This window comes from Bubalus kerabau, chromosome 7 (assembly GCF_029407905.1).
Source record: "Bubalus kerabau isolate K-KA32 ecotype Philippines breed swamp buffalo chromosome 7, PCC_UOA_SB_1v2, whole genome shotgun sequence".
Taxonomy (NCBI): Eukaryota; Metazoa; Chordata; class Mammalia; order Artiodactyla; family Bovidae; genus Bubalus; species Bubalus kerabau.
Window position 1 is genome coordinate 73,202,936 of NC_073630.1, and position 20,197 is coordinate 73,223,132.

The 20,197-nt window shown below is 42.9% G+C and overlaps 1 protein-coding gene across 9 annotated transcripts in view; it reads right to left on the minus strand.

Annotated features, from left to right (window-relative positions):
- The window catches only part of LNX1 (ligand of numb-protein X 1), a 188,131-nt gene that overhangs the window by 14,585 nt on the left and 153,349 nt on the right, over nt 1-20,197 (minus strand). For all 9 annotated transcript variants that reach the window (XM_055588570.1, XM_055588564.1, XM_055588565.1 and 6 more), the window contains 2 exons: nt 15,466-15,668; nt 12,764-13,135 (listed from right to left, as the gene is read on the minus strand). In XM_055588570.1, coding sequence (XP_055444545.1) covers nt 12,764-13,135; nt 15,466-15,668 — 575 coding nt within the window. The remainder of the gene's footprint in view (nt 1-12,763; nt 13,136-15,465; nt 15,669-20,197) is intronic.

Genomic DNA, 20,197 nt, shown 5'->3' on the forward strand with positions numbered 1-20,197 from the left:
CACTTGTGTCTGAGAACACGTGGAGTCATTATTCTAGAACAACTGACTACAGAGGTTCCAGACCTGCAGGCCAGATAGACGAAACCTTGGACCTATGAAACATACCTAACAAGGCTCCCTGATGGCCCAGGCTGAAGGAGCCTGCTCACCTCCCTGTCACTTGAATAAAAGCTGACTGTGGCTGAGGCATGGCTGGATTTGACTGGAAACCAGGAAAGATTAGGCTTGGGGACAAGGGAGGTAGAGAAGAGAAGACCAAGTTCTAGGCATTTTCCCTCTACATCCCCTCCCCTAGCCACCAGCATCACCGTACAGGTGGCTGGCGGCCTACCTGCCCTCTTCCTTCACTGGCACGGTTCTTAGACCATGGACAAGTCAGGTCATGAAAAGAGGCAGGGAAAGTCCATGTTCTTCTCCATGAGCTCAGACAATGGGAGTGGAGTTGTTCACTTCCTGCCTCTCTGCCTCTTCTTTCCCGTGGCCTGAAAGTCACTCTCAGGAACTAGGATCTTGTTTTAAAATCTTAAGCAGTGAGAACCCCACCAATGAAATCAGATCCCTACAGTTGCCTAGCCCAAAACTTTGTGGCTTTACAGTCTTCTATTAGTATCTCAGGACTCTTTAGAAACATAGGGGTCATCAGCTGGGTGGTTATACATTGGATGAATGTTTAAAAACAGCTGCTAAAGTACAGTGCCTGTTGTAAACATCATGGTGAATGGTGGGCCAGCATGATTCATTTCACATACATGTAGAAAACCCTACAAAGAAAGTTTAAGTCCTTCACTCCCTCTCCTTCATATCAAGCTTGATCATCACTTCTGCTGCTCTGCCCAGTCATCACTTACATAGTTGTCTCCCCTGCTCATTTGCCTATCTCGCATTCCCTGATGTTTCTCATCATATATAAAGCTTGTGTCAGACCAGGATAAAAATAACAAGCCCAGGAAACAACAGTGAAGTAAGCTGACATGAAGAACTATGGTACTAGCCAACTAAACTCAATTCTTGGAAGAGGATTTTGTAATAGCTTTTTCTTTATACTGTAAGCCCCACTTATCCAAATGAGGTTATCTCTGGGAACTTTTTGAAGCAAAAAGATAACACTAAAAGATAAGAAGTGGCAAACATTCAAGTCAAAACTTCAGCTGCTGAGTCCAAATATGCTCTTTATCTTCAGGGAAACTCCAACATTTTGAAAGATCTCGGTGGTAGGTTTGTCTCTAGGCCCACGTGCTGTGCCGTGTTCAATTTGGACTAGCAGCAGCTGCAGGCCTAAGCACCTAATAAGAATTGAGAAAATCAGAGACAGACTGAATCAACTCGCTAGGCAATATCCCAAATGCCAAGGAGTAGCCTGTAAGAGCTATTTAATTCACATTTTCCAGCATGAATTTCTCACTGGATTTTCAAATGCTGGCTCTAGCAGAAATAACACTCCAATAAATAACCCTGGTATCAATTTACTTGGAAGTAAATTCCCTGCAAGGCTAGATCCCGGGCTCTTACCAGCCACCTTATAAATTGCTCTCAGAGAGATGCTATTTGATGCTCTTTCTTTCCAAGTATTTGAAGTTGAAGGTGGAAAATGGGCTAATGTGTTTATCCTGGCTTTAACTCTCAGGAGCAGCTGGATTTAGGGCTGAGAAATAGCCCTTAGCACCAGATAGCCTTTTTTTCCACTGGTTGAATGTAGTGTGAATGTGGGATGAGTGCGAGAATCATAGAAAGACTGAATGAAGGAGAGAATGGCAAGAACTCGCTTATTTCATACCCACATAATCTGTGCCAGGAGGAAGGGGGGCAGCAGACCTGTTGTTTAAATAACTCTCAAAAGAAGAGGGGGCCCCGCTTCTTTCTGGCATCTCTTGGGATGCTATAATTTGGGCAAAAGAACTGTTTAACAATTGCGACTCAAGTAACAGATCAAGCTAGAGGTAATTTTCCTCTCCTCTCTTCTCTCCCTTAAACATTCTAAATTTTGATCCAGACAAATTCTGGACATAGAGGTTACAAGCTGCACAGTCTGACTGCAATACTTATTTTTTCTATTCTAAGCACCCAAGCCTTAAATTCCTCTTCTCCCTTCCTTGGTTAAGTGGAAGGGATTCTAATGGCCTCCACCTTCTCCCCTGTGGACCTCCACTTGCTGGCAGGCCTCTCTACAAACATTCTGTCCCCATGGTTGACAGGTGTCTGCTTTAGACTAGCCTCTAAGAGCCTTGGGGACAAGGCTTCTGCCCTCAGGGGGTTGTCCTACTTCAGGAAAAGTCTGAAGCAGATGCCAAGGAGACATGAGTAACACACATAAAAGCCTCCTGAAGTGGGACCAATTACTCCTAGCTGAAAAAACAGGACAAATCTCATATTCAGAGAAAACCAGAAGGTTAAAACTGAATAGCATTTCTCATGGAAAAGCTTGTTTGCTTTTGTTTCATTTAATGATTTCTCTGCTCTTTTGAGATTTGACTCAAAGCTGCCAATCATTTTTATATGATGAGAGTAAGCAGAGGTCACAAAAGGCAAGCATAGTCCAGCAGCCTCATTTATATTTAGCCCATTTTAAAATAATACAATGCCATCCCTCATAGCTGGAAGGAAGAAGAGTCTGAGAGTGCTACACTGATGTTTCCCAGGGCGAGCATCTTCCTTTGTGTTCAGCTTGGAAATGGCTCTTTTCTCTACAAAACCCACTGCAGTTGATTGTCAGGATGCAACAAGGACCAGGCACTTCACAGAGTAGAGAGGTGGAAACCAAAGATGCCACTGCACCAGGGGCCAGGACAGATGTTCTGCAGAGCTGTGCCCTGGAGCAGAGTAGGGCTCTGTACTGACCCACTGTGGCATGGTCTATATGGAGGCTAGTTAGGGCAGAGCAAGAGTTGATAGACTACCTGTACTTCAAAGTGTGGTGACCAAGCCACATTCTCTCCCTATTCATGTCCAAAACACTGGAGTTAAACTAAATGCACGCTAGCGTTTGCTGCGTTATGTGTGTGTGTGTGTGTGTATACACATATATACACCCACATGTATATATATATTTATACACACACATATTTAAGCATACATGTGTGCATGCGTGCATGCTAAGTCGCTTCAGTCGTGTTGGACTCTTTGTGACCTATAGACTGTAGGTTGCCAGACTCCTCTGTCCATGGGATTCTCCAGGCAAGAATACTGGAGTGGGTTGCCATGCCCTCCTCCAGGGGATCTTCCCGACCCAGGGATCAAATCTGCATCTCCTATGACTCCTGCATTGCAGTGGATTCTTCACCGCTGCACCGGGGAAGCCCATATTTTAGCATATGTATATATATGCTTAAATAAAACATTTGGTAAACTGTAATTTGTGTGGGTTTGGTCATTGCATTGACATATTAGCTTCAAAAAAATCTCATTAGGAGTTACCACGCTCCTGCCCCCTCAGTGCTGCAGAGTATCATTCTACACAAAAGCCTGACACAGGGGACTCTGAACTGACTGATGGGCAGCCTGCTTCAATTCCCCTCCAACTCCTTGCCGTGTTGTAACCCAGTGTGTGCTTCAGTGCATCCAATGACAGTGAAGTCACGGTGTCCCACGGTGGTGCGGGCCATTTTTAGACAGCACTAATTAGCAAGTTAGCGCTTAGGTTGAGTTTAAATTTGTCTTTCTCTTGCTTGCCCATTGGTTCTAGCCATGTCCTCTCAGGCATCCCCAATCAATTCCCATGTGACAAGCCTATTTGAAAATAACTCTCATGGCCCTCCCTTAGCTCTTCTCACTTCTAGGTCAAGGATTTCTAGTTTCTTTCATATTTAACAAGTCACCTCAAAAACATGAACTCTGAACTCACTCTGATAAAGTTGAGTTGGGTGTGTGTATGAGAATTAGACCTAGAAGATATATCCTGGTCTGGCCAGCAGATTAAAGTGTTTTTGGATGGACCAGCTGCACCCAGGACTTTATTTATGGAGTTCCCATTTTGTCAGTTCACATATGCATAAAGACTGTCTCTGTTCCATGGGGCCAAGACCTCCATAGGTGTCTGTCTTGGTTATTGCTGCTTAATTGAAAGATGACAGGGAGGTTCCCAAGATGCTGCTGTGAACACATCACAGCAGGGCAGCCTGCCTCTGAGATCACGTGTGGCACACAGACCACACACGGCCATGCAGGCAATAGAGGCATCCACAGGGTTACCCTGATATGCTAGCAAAGTAACAAAGTTGTCAGCTGTTCCTGCTGACAGAGCAACATACTGCACAGTGAGGTACAGAAACAAAATCCTTGCCCAAAGGTTCTGCCAGTGAGCAAGAGAAGAGCTGAGAAACAGAAACATGTCTCCCTACAAGGAAACCCTCCTACACTGTTGCTGGGGATGTAAACTGGTGCAGCCACTATGGAAAACAGTACTGCAGTTCCTCAAAAAACTAAAAATAGAGCTACCTATTACTTTGCCAACAAAGGTTCGTCTAGTCAAGGCTATGGTTTTTCCAGTGGTCATGTATGGATGTGAGAGTTGGACTGTGAAGAAAGCTGAGCGCCAAAGAATTGATGCTTTTGAACTGTGGTGTTGGAGAAGACTCTTGAGAGACCCTTGGACTGCAAGGAGATCCAACCAGTCCATCGTAAAGGAGATCAGCCCTGGGTGTTCATTGGAAGGACTGATGCTAAAGCTGAAACTACAATACTTTGGCTGCCTCATTCGAAGAGTTGACTCATTGGAAAAGACTGATGCTGGGAGGGATTGGGGGCAGGAGGAGAAGGAGATGACAGAGGATGAGACGGCTGGATGGCATCACCGACTCAATGGACATGAGTTTGAGTAAACTCCGGAAGTTGGTGATGGACAGGGAGGCGTGGCATGCTGCAATTCATGGGGTCGCAAAGAGTCGGACATGACTGAGCAACTGAACTGAACTGATGATCCAGTAGTCCTTCTCCTGGACTTATATCCAGACAAAACTATAATTCAAAAGATACATGCCCGCCTGTGTTCATAACCGCACTATTCACAACAGCCAAGACATGGAAGCAACCTAAGGGTCCACTGACAAGATGAATGGATAAAGAAGATGTTATGTATATACAGTGGAATATTACTTGGCCATAAAAATTGAAAAAGACTATTTCTAGCAACATGGATGTACTAGAGATGATCATACTAAGTGAAGTCAGACAGAGAAAGACAAATATCACATGATATCATTTACGTGTGGAGTCTCAAATGACACAAATAAACTTATCTAAGAAACAGAGACAGACTCAGAAAACATACCTGCGGTTGCCAAGGGATGGGTTTGGAAGTTTGGAATCACTTTACTATATAGCAGGAATTAAAACTGCATTGCACATCAACCATGCTTGAATAAAAAAGTTAAAAGAAATCTCTCTCACTGGGCAGTAAGTTGGGGGCTCCAGAATTACAACTCCAGGTTGAGCTAATGGGGCAATGTTAATTGCTAGTCTCTATAAAATGAGCTTGGTGACGGCAAATCTGGTATGTCGACTAATTCACCATTGAGACTTTAGCTCCTGGCACAGTCTAAAGAGAACTGTGAATGTCTTTTAGACAGGCAGCAGCCAACTTGAGCTAAGGGTGACCAGAGTTGGGCCAAGAAAAAAGGAGATTAAGGAGGCTTTGAGAAAAAGTGATGAATAGGACCTTAGGGTTTGATGAAGGTAGAAGAGGAGATTTGAGACAGCAATTTGATCTATTTTTCCCACTAGACTTTAGCTGCATGTACATCTTTATGTTCCCAGAAGTGTATTTTTTAAGTGCTAAGAAATTAACAACGACAGTCTGACTTATACAGGGTCAAACAGATGTCAGTGACAAGGTCAAAATAAGAATTTAGGTCCTGAACCTCAGCAGAATGACCTAAGTCCTCAAACGCCATTTCTTTTATGGCAACTGGAAGTTACTCTGATTGATTTCATCCCATAATAATAAAAAACAAAACAAAATCATGTGTGGAGACATGAGAGGTGGGGAAGGGTAGTGAGAGTTGGGGAAGGATAGTGAAGTTTCGAGATCCCCTAATATTTGCAGTGTAGCTGAACAGGAGATTCACTCATAAAATTCTGAGTTGAAAAACTGAACAGTTTTTCAAGTCATGCTTGAACCATGAATGCATGGAATCTGGAGCTTTGTGTTAAAAGTCATTTGGACTCTAAGAATTCAGCTCAAGAAGAATGTTTTTAAAATCTACGTACTGTTTAGTCTTATGTGCTTTAAAATTACTACCATACCACATTAAGAAAATTTGTTTAAATAGGGATTATATTAGCTGCACTAATCTGTAAAACACATATACACACACAGAACTCTTACTTCATTGGCAATTCTTACTAGCTTCAGGGGACAAAAGTTCTGCCCCTGAGCTTATGAACTGGAACCACCTATTTAGAACAAGTGTAGGTAATGTGAGTAGTCCATTATTCTTAAATTTCTGAATCTGTTTAAAAGCCTATTATATCTTTCTAGAAAGTCTGAAGAACCTGGTTGTCAGTTGCTCTTTAGTGAAATAACTTCTCACTTAAACATTAATTCATGTGAAAGGGAAATAAAGTCACATAGACCTATATTAATGACAGCTCATCTTATCACAACCTCTGCAAATGGTTTTGAATTATTTCAGCTTCTGCATCAACTATGGTAAGCTGGCTAAGAAAAAAGGGCACAAAGGAGGTACTTGAATTTAAAATCCATCATTGCTTTCTTCGTTTATTAACTATATACATTTGAACCCCTAGATATATGTATTCACAGATTCAGAATTGCAGGTAGATGAGAGCATCTCAAAGCAGGTATAACTCTCAGCAGAAATCATTCTCATATTGAATATTGGATGGATATATGTGGAACTTTCCAGGTTTGGGATGCTGAGATGTCCCAGGGTCTGAAATCTCTGGCCATATTTCTTTGTTCTATTATTTTAGGTATGACACCAGACAGTTGTCCCTTTCATGCAGAGATTCTAGTCACGGTGCTCAAAAAGCTGCAATTGACAACAGAGAAAAATAAAGTTGTACTAAGTTCTAAATAAGTCAAGTGCCCCATATTTGAAGCTTCCATCTCCACCGGGTTTCTCTCCAAGAGGCGTTCAACTTTCAGCCTCACTCTGGGGTCCGGTACTTAAGGCTTCTGCTGAGTAAGCCAGTGTTAGGGCTCTACATATGTAAAGTTGGTCAAATTTAAAACAGTTGTGGCTTCTCTGTAATAACTTTTCCCTGAAACAATGTAGAAAAAGGTAGAATGTGTGGGACTGTGGGCGAAAACATGACCAAAAGGGCATGTGTCTGGGAATTTCTTTGCAAGACAAACATGATTCATGGAGTGGACACACCAGGCCAGTGCAGCCAAGGATTGGTTGGAAATTTGACTCTCAACTTTTGAAGGGCATTTGGTTTAATCCCCCCAGCCGGGTGTGTGTTACAAGTATCTCATGAATAAAATCCACACTTGAGGTCGCTTAACTGAGTTTGCTCAGCTTTCTACTTTTTCCATTTCTAACTCATTTGGCCCAATTTTCCCCCCCCTTCTTCCCCTGCCTACAAAGCACATTGGCTTTGTTTGGTAAGCAGAAGAATCTTTTAGGAAATCCCACTGTTAAGCAAGATTTTATTTCATAAGTTAACGTTCTCAGGGAAAAAATTTTTTCCTCTTCTGTTACTAATATACAAAAGTAGAATGCCATGTGTAATCAAGATTTTTCCAAGTGACATGAGTAAGGGAGTTTTTCTTTTGTCTATTGAGAAGGATAGTTGGCAGGTGATCTCTAGACTGTGAGCTGCACAAACTGACCTGCAGAGGGAGTTGACAAGTGTTAACAGGGAAAAAACTGATGATCACCCAAGAGTCTGCTTTTTAAAGAGAAAAGGCATGCTGAGAGTGCAGTTTCTTAATAAAGAAAAAAAGCAGGGCTCTTCATTTTCCATGGATTAATATTTTCATAAACATTGTCTATTTCCTGTTCTCACCCATTGGCACATACAGGCTAGACTGCCTGCTCAGTGCTGACTTGACTGTATTTGGGGAGAGATGGGAATGTAGTTTAAGCTCTACGAGGCCAGGACTGTGTCAGTCTTGTTCACCGTTGTTCTACATGCCTCTTGACATTTAGAAGGTGCTCAACCAATAATAACTGAACAAATTCAAGGGGACAAAAAGACTTCTACCTTGGGGAAAAATAATGTAAAAGTGGATTTGGTGCTTTTTCTTCAGTAAACGGTTTGACAAAAAATATCCCTATGAGATGAAATTAATGTGTGAATTATATAGCAAACTCCAGGAGATAGTGAAGGAGAGGGAAGCCTGGTGTGCTGCAGTTCATGAGATTGCAAAGGTTTGGACACAACTTAGCCACTGAACAACAACATAACCTGCTAAATTTATTCATTCAAATATTTATTGAGTGTCTCTTACTGCCAGACATTTCTCTAATTGCTTGAGGTAGAATACTGTACTATACTATGCTAGATTGGCAGGTATTAATCAAATAATTTGTTAGTAGAACATAAGATTAGAGGATATAGAATTGAGGGTAGGGATGCGACTTCACTTTCACTTTTCACTTTCATGCATTGGAGAAGGAAATGGCAACCCACTCCAGTGTTCTTGCCTGGAGAATCCCAGGGATGGGGGAGCCTGGTGGGCTGCCATCTATGGGGTCACACAGAGTCGGACACGACTGAAGTAACTTAGCAGCAGCAGCAGATGCTACTTTAAGCAGGATGGTCAGTGAGGGTGTCTCTGAGGTAACATTTGAAGAGAGACCTGAGTGAAGTGCAGGAGTATGCAGATATCTGGAAGAGTCTTTCAGAGGGACAGCAAGATCATCAGCCTTGGGTTGAGAAAGTTCCTAAAATGCTTGAGGAGTAGCAATAGCAAGAAGGCAATGTTAAGAAGAGCATGGTTAAACAAGGCGGAGAATACCAGAAATCCTCCAGTTTGCTTAAGATATGAGGTTGGAGAGACAACTAAAGACCAGATTACATGGCTCTGCTGGCCACTGTAAGGATTTGGAATTTGAATCTAAGTGTCTTAGGAAGCACTGGATGGCTGAGGGCAGGAAAGTGATATAGTGGGATTAACTCTGTAAAGTGGTCATTCTAAATGCTGTATGAGAGTGGAGATGGAAGCAAGTAGGCCAGTTAAGAAGTTCTTGCAGCAGCCCAGACTAAAGGTGATGGCAGCCTGGCTGATGGAAGCCATGGAGGTGGTGAGATATATTACAGGCAGGGGATGTGGAAGAGAGTCAAGACACTTTTTGCTCTAAGTAACTGAGTAAATGACGTTGTCATTTCTAGAGTTAAGGAAAGACTGAGGGGAAGAGCAGGTTTGGCAAGGGGTGGAGAGTGGAGAGGCCAAGGTTTCACTTTTGAATATTAAATTTGAGATGCCTTTCAGACATTCACATGGAGATACCAAGTAGGCAATTGGCCATGTAAGTGTGGTGTTCAGAAAAGTCGGGACTGGGCATGGAACTTGGGAACGGATGACATAAATTCCAGAAGGAAATGCCTCTTGTAACTCTGGTTTGTTCTTCATCCACTCCACAGGGCCTGACCTCAGGCCCCTTAGGGCAGATGGGCATCCACCAGATTCAGAATGACCTTGGAACTGAGACACCATCAAAGCCCCAGATCAGGGGCCAAAGCACCATGCAGGCTTCCTGTCCTATGGATGGAAGAAGCAGGGGAAGTCCCCTTGCACCCTCTGCTTCAGGCTTTCCACATCTAAAATGACAATAATTTCATCCACTACTTGGGTCTCCTCAAAAAAAACAAAAACAAAAAAAAAACAGAGATAAGATACTACACACATGACAGTGAAAAGAGTTGCCAACACCTGGAGGAACTCCATTGGTTTGTTTTGTACTGAGACGATGAAGTCCTTGAGGGGAGGCTCTGTCTTCTGACTGTCATCCTCTGTGGAACTTTGATACAAGGTCCACTCAACTCCTGCTGCTGACTCTCTATCTATACTTGAAGAATGAATACTTCTTCATTCTAAGCCACCAAGGGGAAGCTGACATGATGTATGGATAACCACAAACACATCTTAAGGCCTCCATTCCTGTCCCTCTCCTATGAGCTTTCCACTGCCTCTAAAGAGATCTTTCTAGAAAATCACATCACTTTCTTTCTTAAACCCTTCCAATGATACCTCATGGCCTTAGAGGTAAAGTCTGAACTTCTTAGTATGACTTATTAAACTCTAAATGATCTGGCCCTTCCCTACCACTACTGCCTTATCTACTGTTGCTTTTAAAATTGAATACCACACTCCAGGTGTTAACCATTTGCCTACCTGGCTTTTGGGGAAACATTCTTTTGTGTTGTATCTCCTTAGAATGACCCTCCCTGCCTCAGCCACCTAGAGAACCCCTTCTGATCCCTCAAAACCCCAGTTCAAGATTTTCCTTCTCTGTGAAGAATTTCTAGACCCCACTAAGTAAAACATCTCTCCTTTGTCTGAACCAGTACCACACTTAATTTCTCCATGACACACGACCACACCACATAGCAGTCATTCAGAAAAAACCCACCTCTCTACTAACCTGTGGGCTCCTTTGGGAGAGCAACCTAAGAGGTTATCATCTCCCGGTTCTCTGAACGTGATCCAGAACTAGGCAAGAAGCAAAAACTTAATACATTTTGGCCAAATGAAGTAAACAGAAGGGTTACAATATAAGAGTCCAGAACAAAGCCTGTCTCTAGGAATAAAGCTGGAAGCTCAGTGAATATTAGAAAAGCTCATGGTGAAAAACAAATAATCCAATCAAAAAATGGGCAGAAGATCTGAGTGGACGTTTCTCCAAAGAAGACATACAGATAGCCAACAGACACATGAAAAAAGTATTCAACATCACTAATTATTAGAGAAAGACAAATTAAAGCTACAATGAGGTATCACCTCACACCAGTGAGAATGGCCATCATCAAAAAGTCTACAAATAAATGCAGGAGAGGGTGTGGAGAAAGGGGAACCCTCTTACACTGTTGGTGGGAATGTAAATTGGTAACAGCCACTATGGAGAACAGTATGGAAGTTTCTTAAATAAACAGAGTTAGTCTATGATCCTGCAATCCCACACCTAGGCATATGTCTGGAGAAAATTATAATTAAAAAAGATACATGCAACCCTATGTTCATAGCACCACTATTTATAATAATCAAGGCATGAACACAATTTAATATTCATTGACAGAAGAATGGATAAAGAAAAGATGGTATATGTATAATGAAATATTACTCAGCAAAGTGAAAAATATTACTTTTTTCATACAACCAAGAATTTAAAAATGCCATTTGCAGCAATATGGATGGACCTAGAGATTATCATACTAAGTGAGGTCAGACAGAAAAATACAAATATCATATGATTTTGCTAATTTGTAGAATCTAAAAAAAGATATTAATGAACTTATTTACAAAACAAATAAATCCACTGACTTATTGTTACCAAAGGAGAGGGGAGGGATAAATTAAGAGTTTGGGATTAACATATATACACCACTATATGTAGAATGCATAAATCACAAGGACCTACTGTACAGCACAGGGAACTATACTCAATATTTTATAATAACCTGTAAGGGAAAAGAATTTGAAAAGGAATAGATTTTATACATATATAAAATATATTTTATATATATATATATATATATATATAGGTATGCATGCAGTCCATGGGGTCGCAAAGAGTTGGACACGATTGAGTGACTGAACTGAACATGTATATATATACATGTAAAACTGAATCATTTTGCTGTACACCTGAAACTAACACAACTTTGTAAATCTACTATATTTTAATTTAAAAAGAAAACCAACAACAAAAACTCAAGGTCATCCAGCTGAAGTTAACAAGATGCATGCTGGGGCTTGGTGGCATCATGCCTGTCAGGAGCATGAACTAGTTTGAACCAATGTCAGACTGTCATGAGCTCTATTTGCCTGAGTAATAATAATTTGTGTGCCTCTCTTACAGAGGGCTTCCTTAGGCTCAAATTTGAGTTCCCATGGGCTTTTGAAGGGGGCTGGATTTAGCCATGGAGAGGGGGCTCAACCTTAGCCAATCCTACCATGGTCTCTGGTCCACAGGATCACTGAAGGGCACATGGCCCAGCTTCTATGCGGATGTCCTCAGAGTGTATTTGTGTGACCCCAAGCCCTGGGTGTTCTTTGGAAGGAATGATGTTAAAGCTGAAACTCCAGTACTTTGGCCACCTCATGCAGGGAGTTGACTCATTGGAAAAGACTCTGATGCTGGGAGGGATTGGGGGCAGGAGGAAAAGGGGATGACAGAGGATGAGATGGCTGGATGGCATCACCTACTCAATGAACCTGAGTTTGAGTGAACTCCGGGAGTTGGTGATGGACAGGGAGGCCTGGCATGCTGCAATTCATGGGGTCGCAAAGAGTCGGACATGACTGAGCGACTGAACTGAACTGAAGGTCTGTGACTACCATACTGGGTACAAGGATGATGCAACCCTGCTGACCCTGAGTGATCTTAACCTGGCGAGGCTGCAACAGAGCCCAATGTGTCTACCTGCAGTCAGACTGGATGGCTAGCAACAGAATGCCCATGATCCTGAGACATCATTTGCTGGAGCAATGTTCTTACCTGGCCCTTCACTCTTGACTCTGAAAAGGAGGCACTGTGTGTTACCCGGGGTAGAGACAGGGTAGGTGGATCAAGATGATGAGCGTTCCTGCTCATGCTGGCAGTTTCTGACCAGGGTCTTGTAAGCCTCTGTGACCTACCTGAATCAGATGAGCTGCGCTTTCTGGGCTGCCGTACCGAAGGTCATGCCCGTTGATGGCTAACACACGGTCATTCTCCTCCAGCTGGCCGTGTCTGTCTGCCACGCCACCGTCCAGCACGTTGAAAATAAACACCCCAGGTTCATCCACCTTGCGCACCAGTTTTATTCCAAGCTGTTCCTCCGGGCTGCTTTTGTTGAGGATCACGTGGAAACTGTCATCCCGGGGCCCGTAGGTATCCAGGGTCTGTCCCTCTGTCCTGCTCCGGAACTTCCGCTCCCGGAGCACGGTCAACCGCAGCACCTGGCATGGCTGCCGCAGGAGGCGCAGGGCGTAGTTGTGCCGGACATTGCTGATGTCCATCCCATTGACCTAGAGGAAGGGGACCTCGAATCTGGAGCCACCGAGCCATCAGCTCCACCTGCCACAATCCTTCCTAAAAGGCCCTGCCTACAGACCCCCCAGGGCCCTTCCTAAAGGACCACCTGCTCTGTCCCCTTCTTCTCTGTCCAAATGCCCAAATACCCCATCTTCCAATAGGACTTGTAACCCAGCTTTCCTCCACTGTTACCTGCACACCTTTTCAACTCTCTGTCTCAACAGACAGAATCTTTTCTCAGCCCTGTCCTTACATAGGCCCTCAAGTTTATTTAGACAGTCCTAACCCTCATTTCTGTTGCTTGCTAAACTTATTTTTTGGCTGAGGGAGGAAGGAAAAGGAAGAAAAAGTGGGAGAAGGCCAAAGAAGAAAAGAAAATTTTTGATTAATGATTATGTTAAAGTGCTATTTAAATCAAACTGAGTTGACATTTTCTTTCCAAACATCTCCAAATGAATTTTTCTCCCTAGGTCACCTGTAGTGGAATTTCTAGGCTTCATTGGTGTGTGTGTGTGTGTGACACAGAGAATGTATGTGTACATACATGTATTTGTGTTTTGGCAAGTGTGTGAACGTGTGTGACACATGTTCTCAACAAAAGAGAAAAAAATCTCTGTACTATTTCAAATGAACTGATGTAAATGGAAGCTTCTAGGCTCTTTTACTGAAAGGCTGGGTCCCTTTATTAAACTGCTCAAATGTCCTCCAGCTCGGCCCACTCATTTGTGCCTTACTAATAATCTGTGGGACTGAGGCTGTGTGGGGCTTTCTGGTTTTAATTACTCTAGGCAGACCCAGCCTCGAGGCTTCGGCCCCCAGTGGTGGTCACTGCTTGGGAGGAAAATAATTTCACAGCAGCACTGCACTGTTCTTAAGGAAGGAGGCCCCACAGAAGAGAAACAACCTTCTTGAATTTCTATGGTTTGGGAAGATTTCTCGCACTTGGCAGCCAACTGTTAGAAGAGTGGCGGAGTGAGATTTTCCCGGGCCTGCCTGCGTGTGCAATTGCCCGTCCTCTGCTGCATCTCCAGGGATGCACGGAGGCTCCTTCGCGCGTGGACAAGGCTCAGAACCTTTGTTCAAGCGCAGGTGAGCTCAAAGGCCTTGCTCTGCTCTGTCACTTTATCCTATGTCCAGCTTTCCCCATCATACCCAGGCCAAGAGAAAGTCAGGGTCGCCTGCTAAACAGTCCTGGCAGCTTTTTTGCTTGCAAGTGCCAGCTGAAGGCCACAAGAATCAAAATGTTTTCCTTATGCAACCCTCCCAGGCAGCATAGCTTCCATAGAACTGGAGGAAAGCCATATAGAGTGTTGCTAATTGCATGGCCAATCATCCCCTGAGGTTGACGGGCCCTGCCTCTTACTCCATCTTGGAGGCCAGTGGGAATATCAGTGTTTCTACAATAACTGCTTCAAATTCTTTCTCCTCTTATTCCAAAAAATACGAATTTCTTTGCCAGAGAAATAGCACATAATGTGTTAGGAGCTGGCCTGTCAGCAACCCAGAAAGGATAGGATGAAACTGTCATCTGAGGGTCAGACAGGAAATATATGACCAAGGGAGGGATTTTTCCTTATCACTTTTGGCACATGTTAGACTTCTGTCTGATGAACAATTCTTCCTTTGTCCTTTCTCTTCATCTGAAAATTCTTCCCGAGCATCCTTACCCTCGGCCAAGCCACAGAGGACGGTAATGCCCAAGGCATTCTGTTCCACCACCTGTCTCCCCTGGAATGTCTGTGGGTTGGCTGAATAGCTTAGGGATTTTTTTTTCTTTGCTGAAGGGTCATTAAGCTATAGGAAATTTACTTTAGGGGAGTGTGTGAATGTGAGTGATTAGATAAAATACAAAATGTTCCAGTAATCTGTTCTAAAAACAACTTAATATGCTACAGTTTTATATTGTTTGATGTTATTGTTACTTAAAGTAGGAGAAAGGGATAGGAGAGGAAGAATGAGGACGGAGAAGAAGGAAAAGAAGACTGAAGAGGTAGAGAAAGTTAGGGGAGGGGGAAGACAGGAGAAGAGGAAGGAGGAGAACAGAGACAAAATGATATAGAGATAGTATTTATACAGAGAGAGAAAGAGGTCAGAAGCACAAGACAGACAGAAGGGTTAGGGACCTACTGCAAATTACTAATCTTGTATGAAGAGTCATATCAACCTAATAACTATGGAAAGTGACTGTTCCACATTTATGTTAGTGTTTTACTTATTTGTCCAACCACTCACCCATCATAACCCTAACCCATGCATCCAATGATTTGCTCAGAAGTGACTCTTATTAAGCCCATTTTCATGGCTCCACAGCCATAGTCTCTACCTTTAGGATGATGTCTCCTGGCAGGAGCCGGCCATCTCTGGCTATCACCCCATCACGATAAATGTGCTGGACAATGATATGGACCAGAGGGGTTTCAATGCCTCCCACAAGCCTAATGGAGAGGTTTTCATTGGGATCCGTTCGATTGATCTTGATGCTGGTAATTTCACCATCTGGAATCAGGTGATACAACCTTGGAAAGACTAAAATGGACAAAGACAGTGTTTATTTAAGACACCCACCAATGGCCATTTCCAACCACTTCTCTTCTTGCCAGGCTTTTGGTTCCAGCCAAACTAAACTATTCATCATTCTTTGTACATGTTTTCCATCTTCCTGCCTCTGAGCCAGCATAAGTTTCTCTGCCTGGAATGTTTTCCATCCTAGGCCTAAACCCAATTTTTCCTTCAAGGCCTGCATGAAATGATCCCTTCCAATTAAACTCTGCCCTCCTCCCTCCTCCCCTATTCTCTCTCAACTTTCTATTTCCCACAAAGCTGTATTTCTCAGGGCACTGAGCTTTCTATTACTATTATTATTACTCATGGCCATTTCTTATACCCACCACTGGACTCTAAGATCCTTGTTTCTTAGGTCTGTGCACAGACCTCTGTACACAGGAGACTTTGTCCCATGTTTATTGAGTAAAGAGGAATGAATGAACAGTCATTATGGAATGAACCACAGTTTGCTCACTTACTTACTGAGGCGAAAAAACAGAACAAACCTGTTCTGCTCTTTCTGATTATTTTGAAGGTTTCCTCCTGGGAGGCCCTGTCTTTCAGTCTCACTGAAAAGCAGGCTCTCTCCCCACCCTTGCTGTCAGGGAAGGGAAGTCAAACGGCCTAATTCACAATCAGGAAGTGCCCGGGCCCAGCTAGTGGTGTCAAGGGGTTCGTCCCTGATCTGCTTGCATTGCTGAATTCAGAGCCAGAAGGAGATTCAGAGATCTAGGCTGGGGTTCCCAAACCTTACATTTTCAGTGAGGACCCTTACCCTGGGAAGTCTTTCACAGGTTACCCTGCCCCCATCCCCTGAGCCCACACACAGAAGACCATTTCAGGCTGTGCAGTTTGACAACCATCAGTTCACTTCAGTTCAGTCGCTCAGTCGTGTCTGACTCTTTGCGACCCCATGAACCGCAGCACGCCAGGCCTCCCTGTCCATCACCAACTCCCGGAGTCCACCCAAACCCATGTCCATTGAGTCAGTGATGCCATCCAACCATCTCATCCTCTGTCGTCTCCTTTTCCTTCTGCCCTCAATCTTTCCCAGCATCAGGGTCTTTTCCAATGAGTCAGCTCTCTGTATCAGGTGGCCAAAGTATTGGAATTTCAGCTTCAACATCAGTCCTTCCAATGAACACCCAAGACTGATCTCCTTTAGGATGGACTGGTTGGATCTCCTTGCAGTCCAAGGGACTCTCAAGAGTATTCTTCAACACCACAGTTCAAAAGCATCAATTCTTCAGTGCTCAGCTTTCTTTATAGTCCAACTCTCACATCCATACATGACCACTGGAAAAACCATAGCCTTGACTAGACAGAACTTTGTTGACAAAGTAATGTCTCTGGTTTTTAATATGCTGTCTAGGTTGGTCATAACTTTCCTTCCAAGAAGTGTCTTTTAATTTCATGGCTGCAGTCACCATCTGCAGTGATTTTGGAGCCCCCCAAAATAAAGTCAGCCACAGTCAAGCCTTTATTTCACAAGTGAGGATGCGTGAGCTGGGAGAACGGAAGTGACATGACCGGCTAGAGGTGGTAGTTCAGTGGTGGCCCCCAGAACCGGGTCAGAACCTGGGGCTCCTGTTAGGCACCCTCCTTCACAGCTGGCAACAGGCCCACAGGGGACTTGCTCTGTAGACACACACTCTATTGAGCCGGCAGTGCCAACTGGCGTGGCTCTCCACCTCGGTGGAATAGAAGGGTACAGGCAACACCAGCTGGCCACGTACCACCTAGCATGGCCGGAGCCGCAGCTCTTCCCCAGATGCTGGAGGCTCGAGTCTGGACATTGAAGATGGGGTTACTTTTGTCTCCTGTAGCTGCTGACAGCAGCCATTGCCCTAAAATTCTCCCTTAATTATATCACTGGGAAAGATCAAAACTGCAGGCCTGGTTCTACATAAAACACTCTTTGTGACTATTTTCAAAACCCATGACCTTAGTCCATTTTCCCTAATGAACTCCAAGTTCATTAACAAGTACTCAACTCTCTAGGAACGATACAGAAAGAATTAAAATTATTTCTAAGTATTATAGAACATGATAAACAAGGAAATTTAGTGGCCAGAGGAAGCCAGAGACGTTGTAAATGTGGGCCCTTGACTGCCGTCGGGATTTGATTTAATGTAAGCAATTGGGCTTTGTTCTAAGGCTGTGGGCAGCAGTCTTCATCTGTCAGTTCCTGGTGCTAACAGTGCTTGAGTGATCAAGTTCAATTAATGTTTAAACTGCTTTGATTACCTTAAGTAGGCACTATCCACAAGTATTTGTTGGAACAGGCCTGGTGACAAGGGAATGGAAGTTCTTTAAAAAAAATCATTTTGAGCTAAGAAAGATTTGGAAATAATCATCAAAGCTGCTGATTTTTGCTCTTCTCCCCCTCCCTTTCTATGCTTTCTCCCAACAGAGTTACAAAAACCATGCCCCCAAATCTAAACCAGTCAAGGCTATTTGTTTTGATAGTCTGAAAGGACATATTCAGTCACAGTTGAAAATGTTAATTATAGCCATGATAATGAGACCTTCAAGAGTTAATGAAATTTTTAATTCCCACTTGGTGCTGGTCTGAAAAGAAACAGTTGTCCAATATTTTGTCCTTGCTAAAGGACCAAGAAATATAGTATCATTTACCAAGTGTTTATTATATGCTGACCATTCAGCTAAGCAATTTGCATGATATTTTTGTTTGTTTGTTTAGTCCTCACAATAGATTAAGATTGGAACTAGGTTATTTTTATCCCTGTTTTTTTTTAGCTAAAGCTTAGAGGAGTCAAGTAAACCATCTAAGTCATATGGCTGATAAATATTAAAGCCAATCTCTTTACTGATATGAAAAGAATGGACAAACCATGGACGCTCACCACACTAACCATGGGTTACTGAAGCAATGAGACCCTAAGGTCATTTTTGAAATCTCTGTTACCTCACAAATCCTGTACCAGCCTCACTATGCCTTAATCCCTCCCCCATTGTGAAGTAATAGGTCCTGGAGCAGAAAAGGAAATTTCATTCTCTCCCATGCAAAGCCCCTGTACACATAATGTAGCTGCCATCTTCACCTTCGTGAAATAAAGTTTCGATTCTGCTATAACTTGATGCAAAAGCATTCAGGTGTGTTCACTGCCCCCAAATCAAGACTCCTAAATGGCCTCCAGGACTGTTCTAATCCGGCTTTAACCTCATCTTCCCCCACTTCCCAACACACAGTCAAGATCCCAGTGCCCATCCAGGTTATAACCGTCTCTTAAACACGGACTACACTGTCCCATTGGGAAGTGGTGTGTCTCTCCTCGTAGCCCCCATTTTCATTTATTTATATCTCACTCTTCATGGTATTTTCTTTTCTTTTAGTCTTGAATGAACCCCTTGGAGCCAGGAACTAGATTTTATAATCTTTACATAAAAGTCCTCTGTGTGTCCTAAGTTGCTTCAATTGTGTCCGACTCTTTGTGAACCTATGGACTGTAGCCTGCCAGGCACCTCTGTCCATGGGATTCCCTAGGCAACAATACCAGAGTGGGTTGCCATTTCCTTCTCCAGGGGATCTTCCTGACCTAGGGACTGAAGCTGTATTTCCTGTGTCGCTTGCATTGGCAGGCAGTTTCTTATATAAAATCACTAAGCCTAAATATATAAACAGCTCATGTAATTCTATCAAAAAAACCAAATAACCTATTTTAAAAGGGGAGAAGATACAAATGGTATTTTTCTCAAGAAGACATACAGCTGGCCAACAGGTATATGAAAAGATGCTCAACATTGTTAATCACCTCACACCTGTCCGAATGGCTATCATCAAAAATTCTTCAAATAACAAATGTTGGTGAGGATGAAGAGAAAAGGGAACAGTTGGTGGGAATGTAAACTGATGCAGCCACTATAGAAAACAGTATGGAGGCTTTCAAACAACTACAAATAGAACTATCATATGATCCAGCAATTCCATGTCTGGGTATACATCCAAAGAAAACAAGAACATTAATCTGAAAAGATACATGGACTCCAATGTTCATAACCAAGAGGTGGAAGCAACCTAAGTGTCCATCAACATTGGACACTTGATGTCCATTCATCAAGATGAATAAAGATGTGGTATGTATACAGTGGAATACTACTCAGCCATAAACAAGAATGAACTTCTGCTATTTACAACAGTGTAGATGGACCTGAGCATTTTATGCTAAGTAAAATAAGTCAGATAGAAAAATACAAATACTTTATGTTATCACTTCTGTGTGGAATCTAGAAAATAAAAACAAATGAAAAAACAAATTCACATATATAGAGATCAAACTAGTAGGTACCCAGTGGGGAGAGGGAAAGGGAGAGGGACACAACAGGGGAAAAGGTATAAACTGCTTATGGAAAATAAGAAAGCTATAAGGAAATATTGTACAGCACAGTGAATAGAGCCACTATTTTATAATAACTTTAAATGGAGTATAATCTATAAAAATAATGAATCTCTATGTTGTACATCTGAAACTAATACGATATTGTAAATC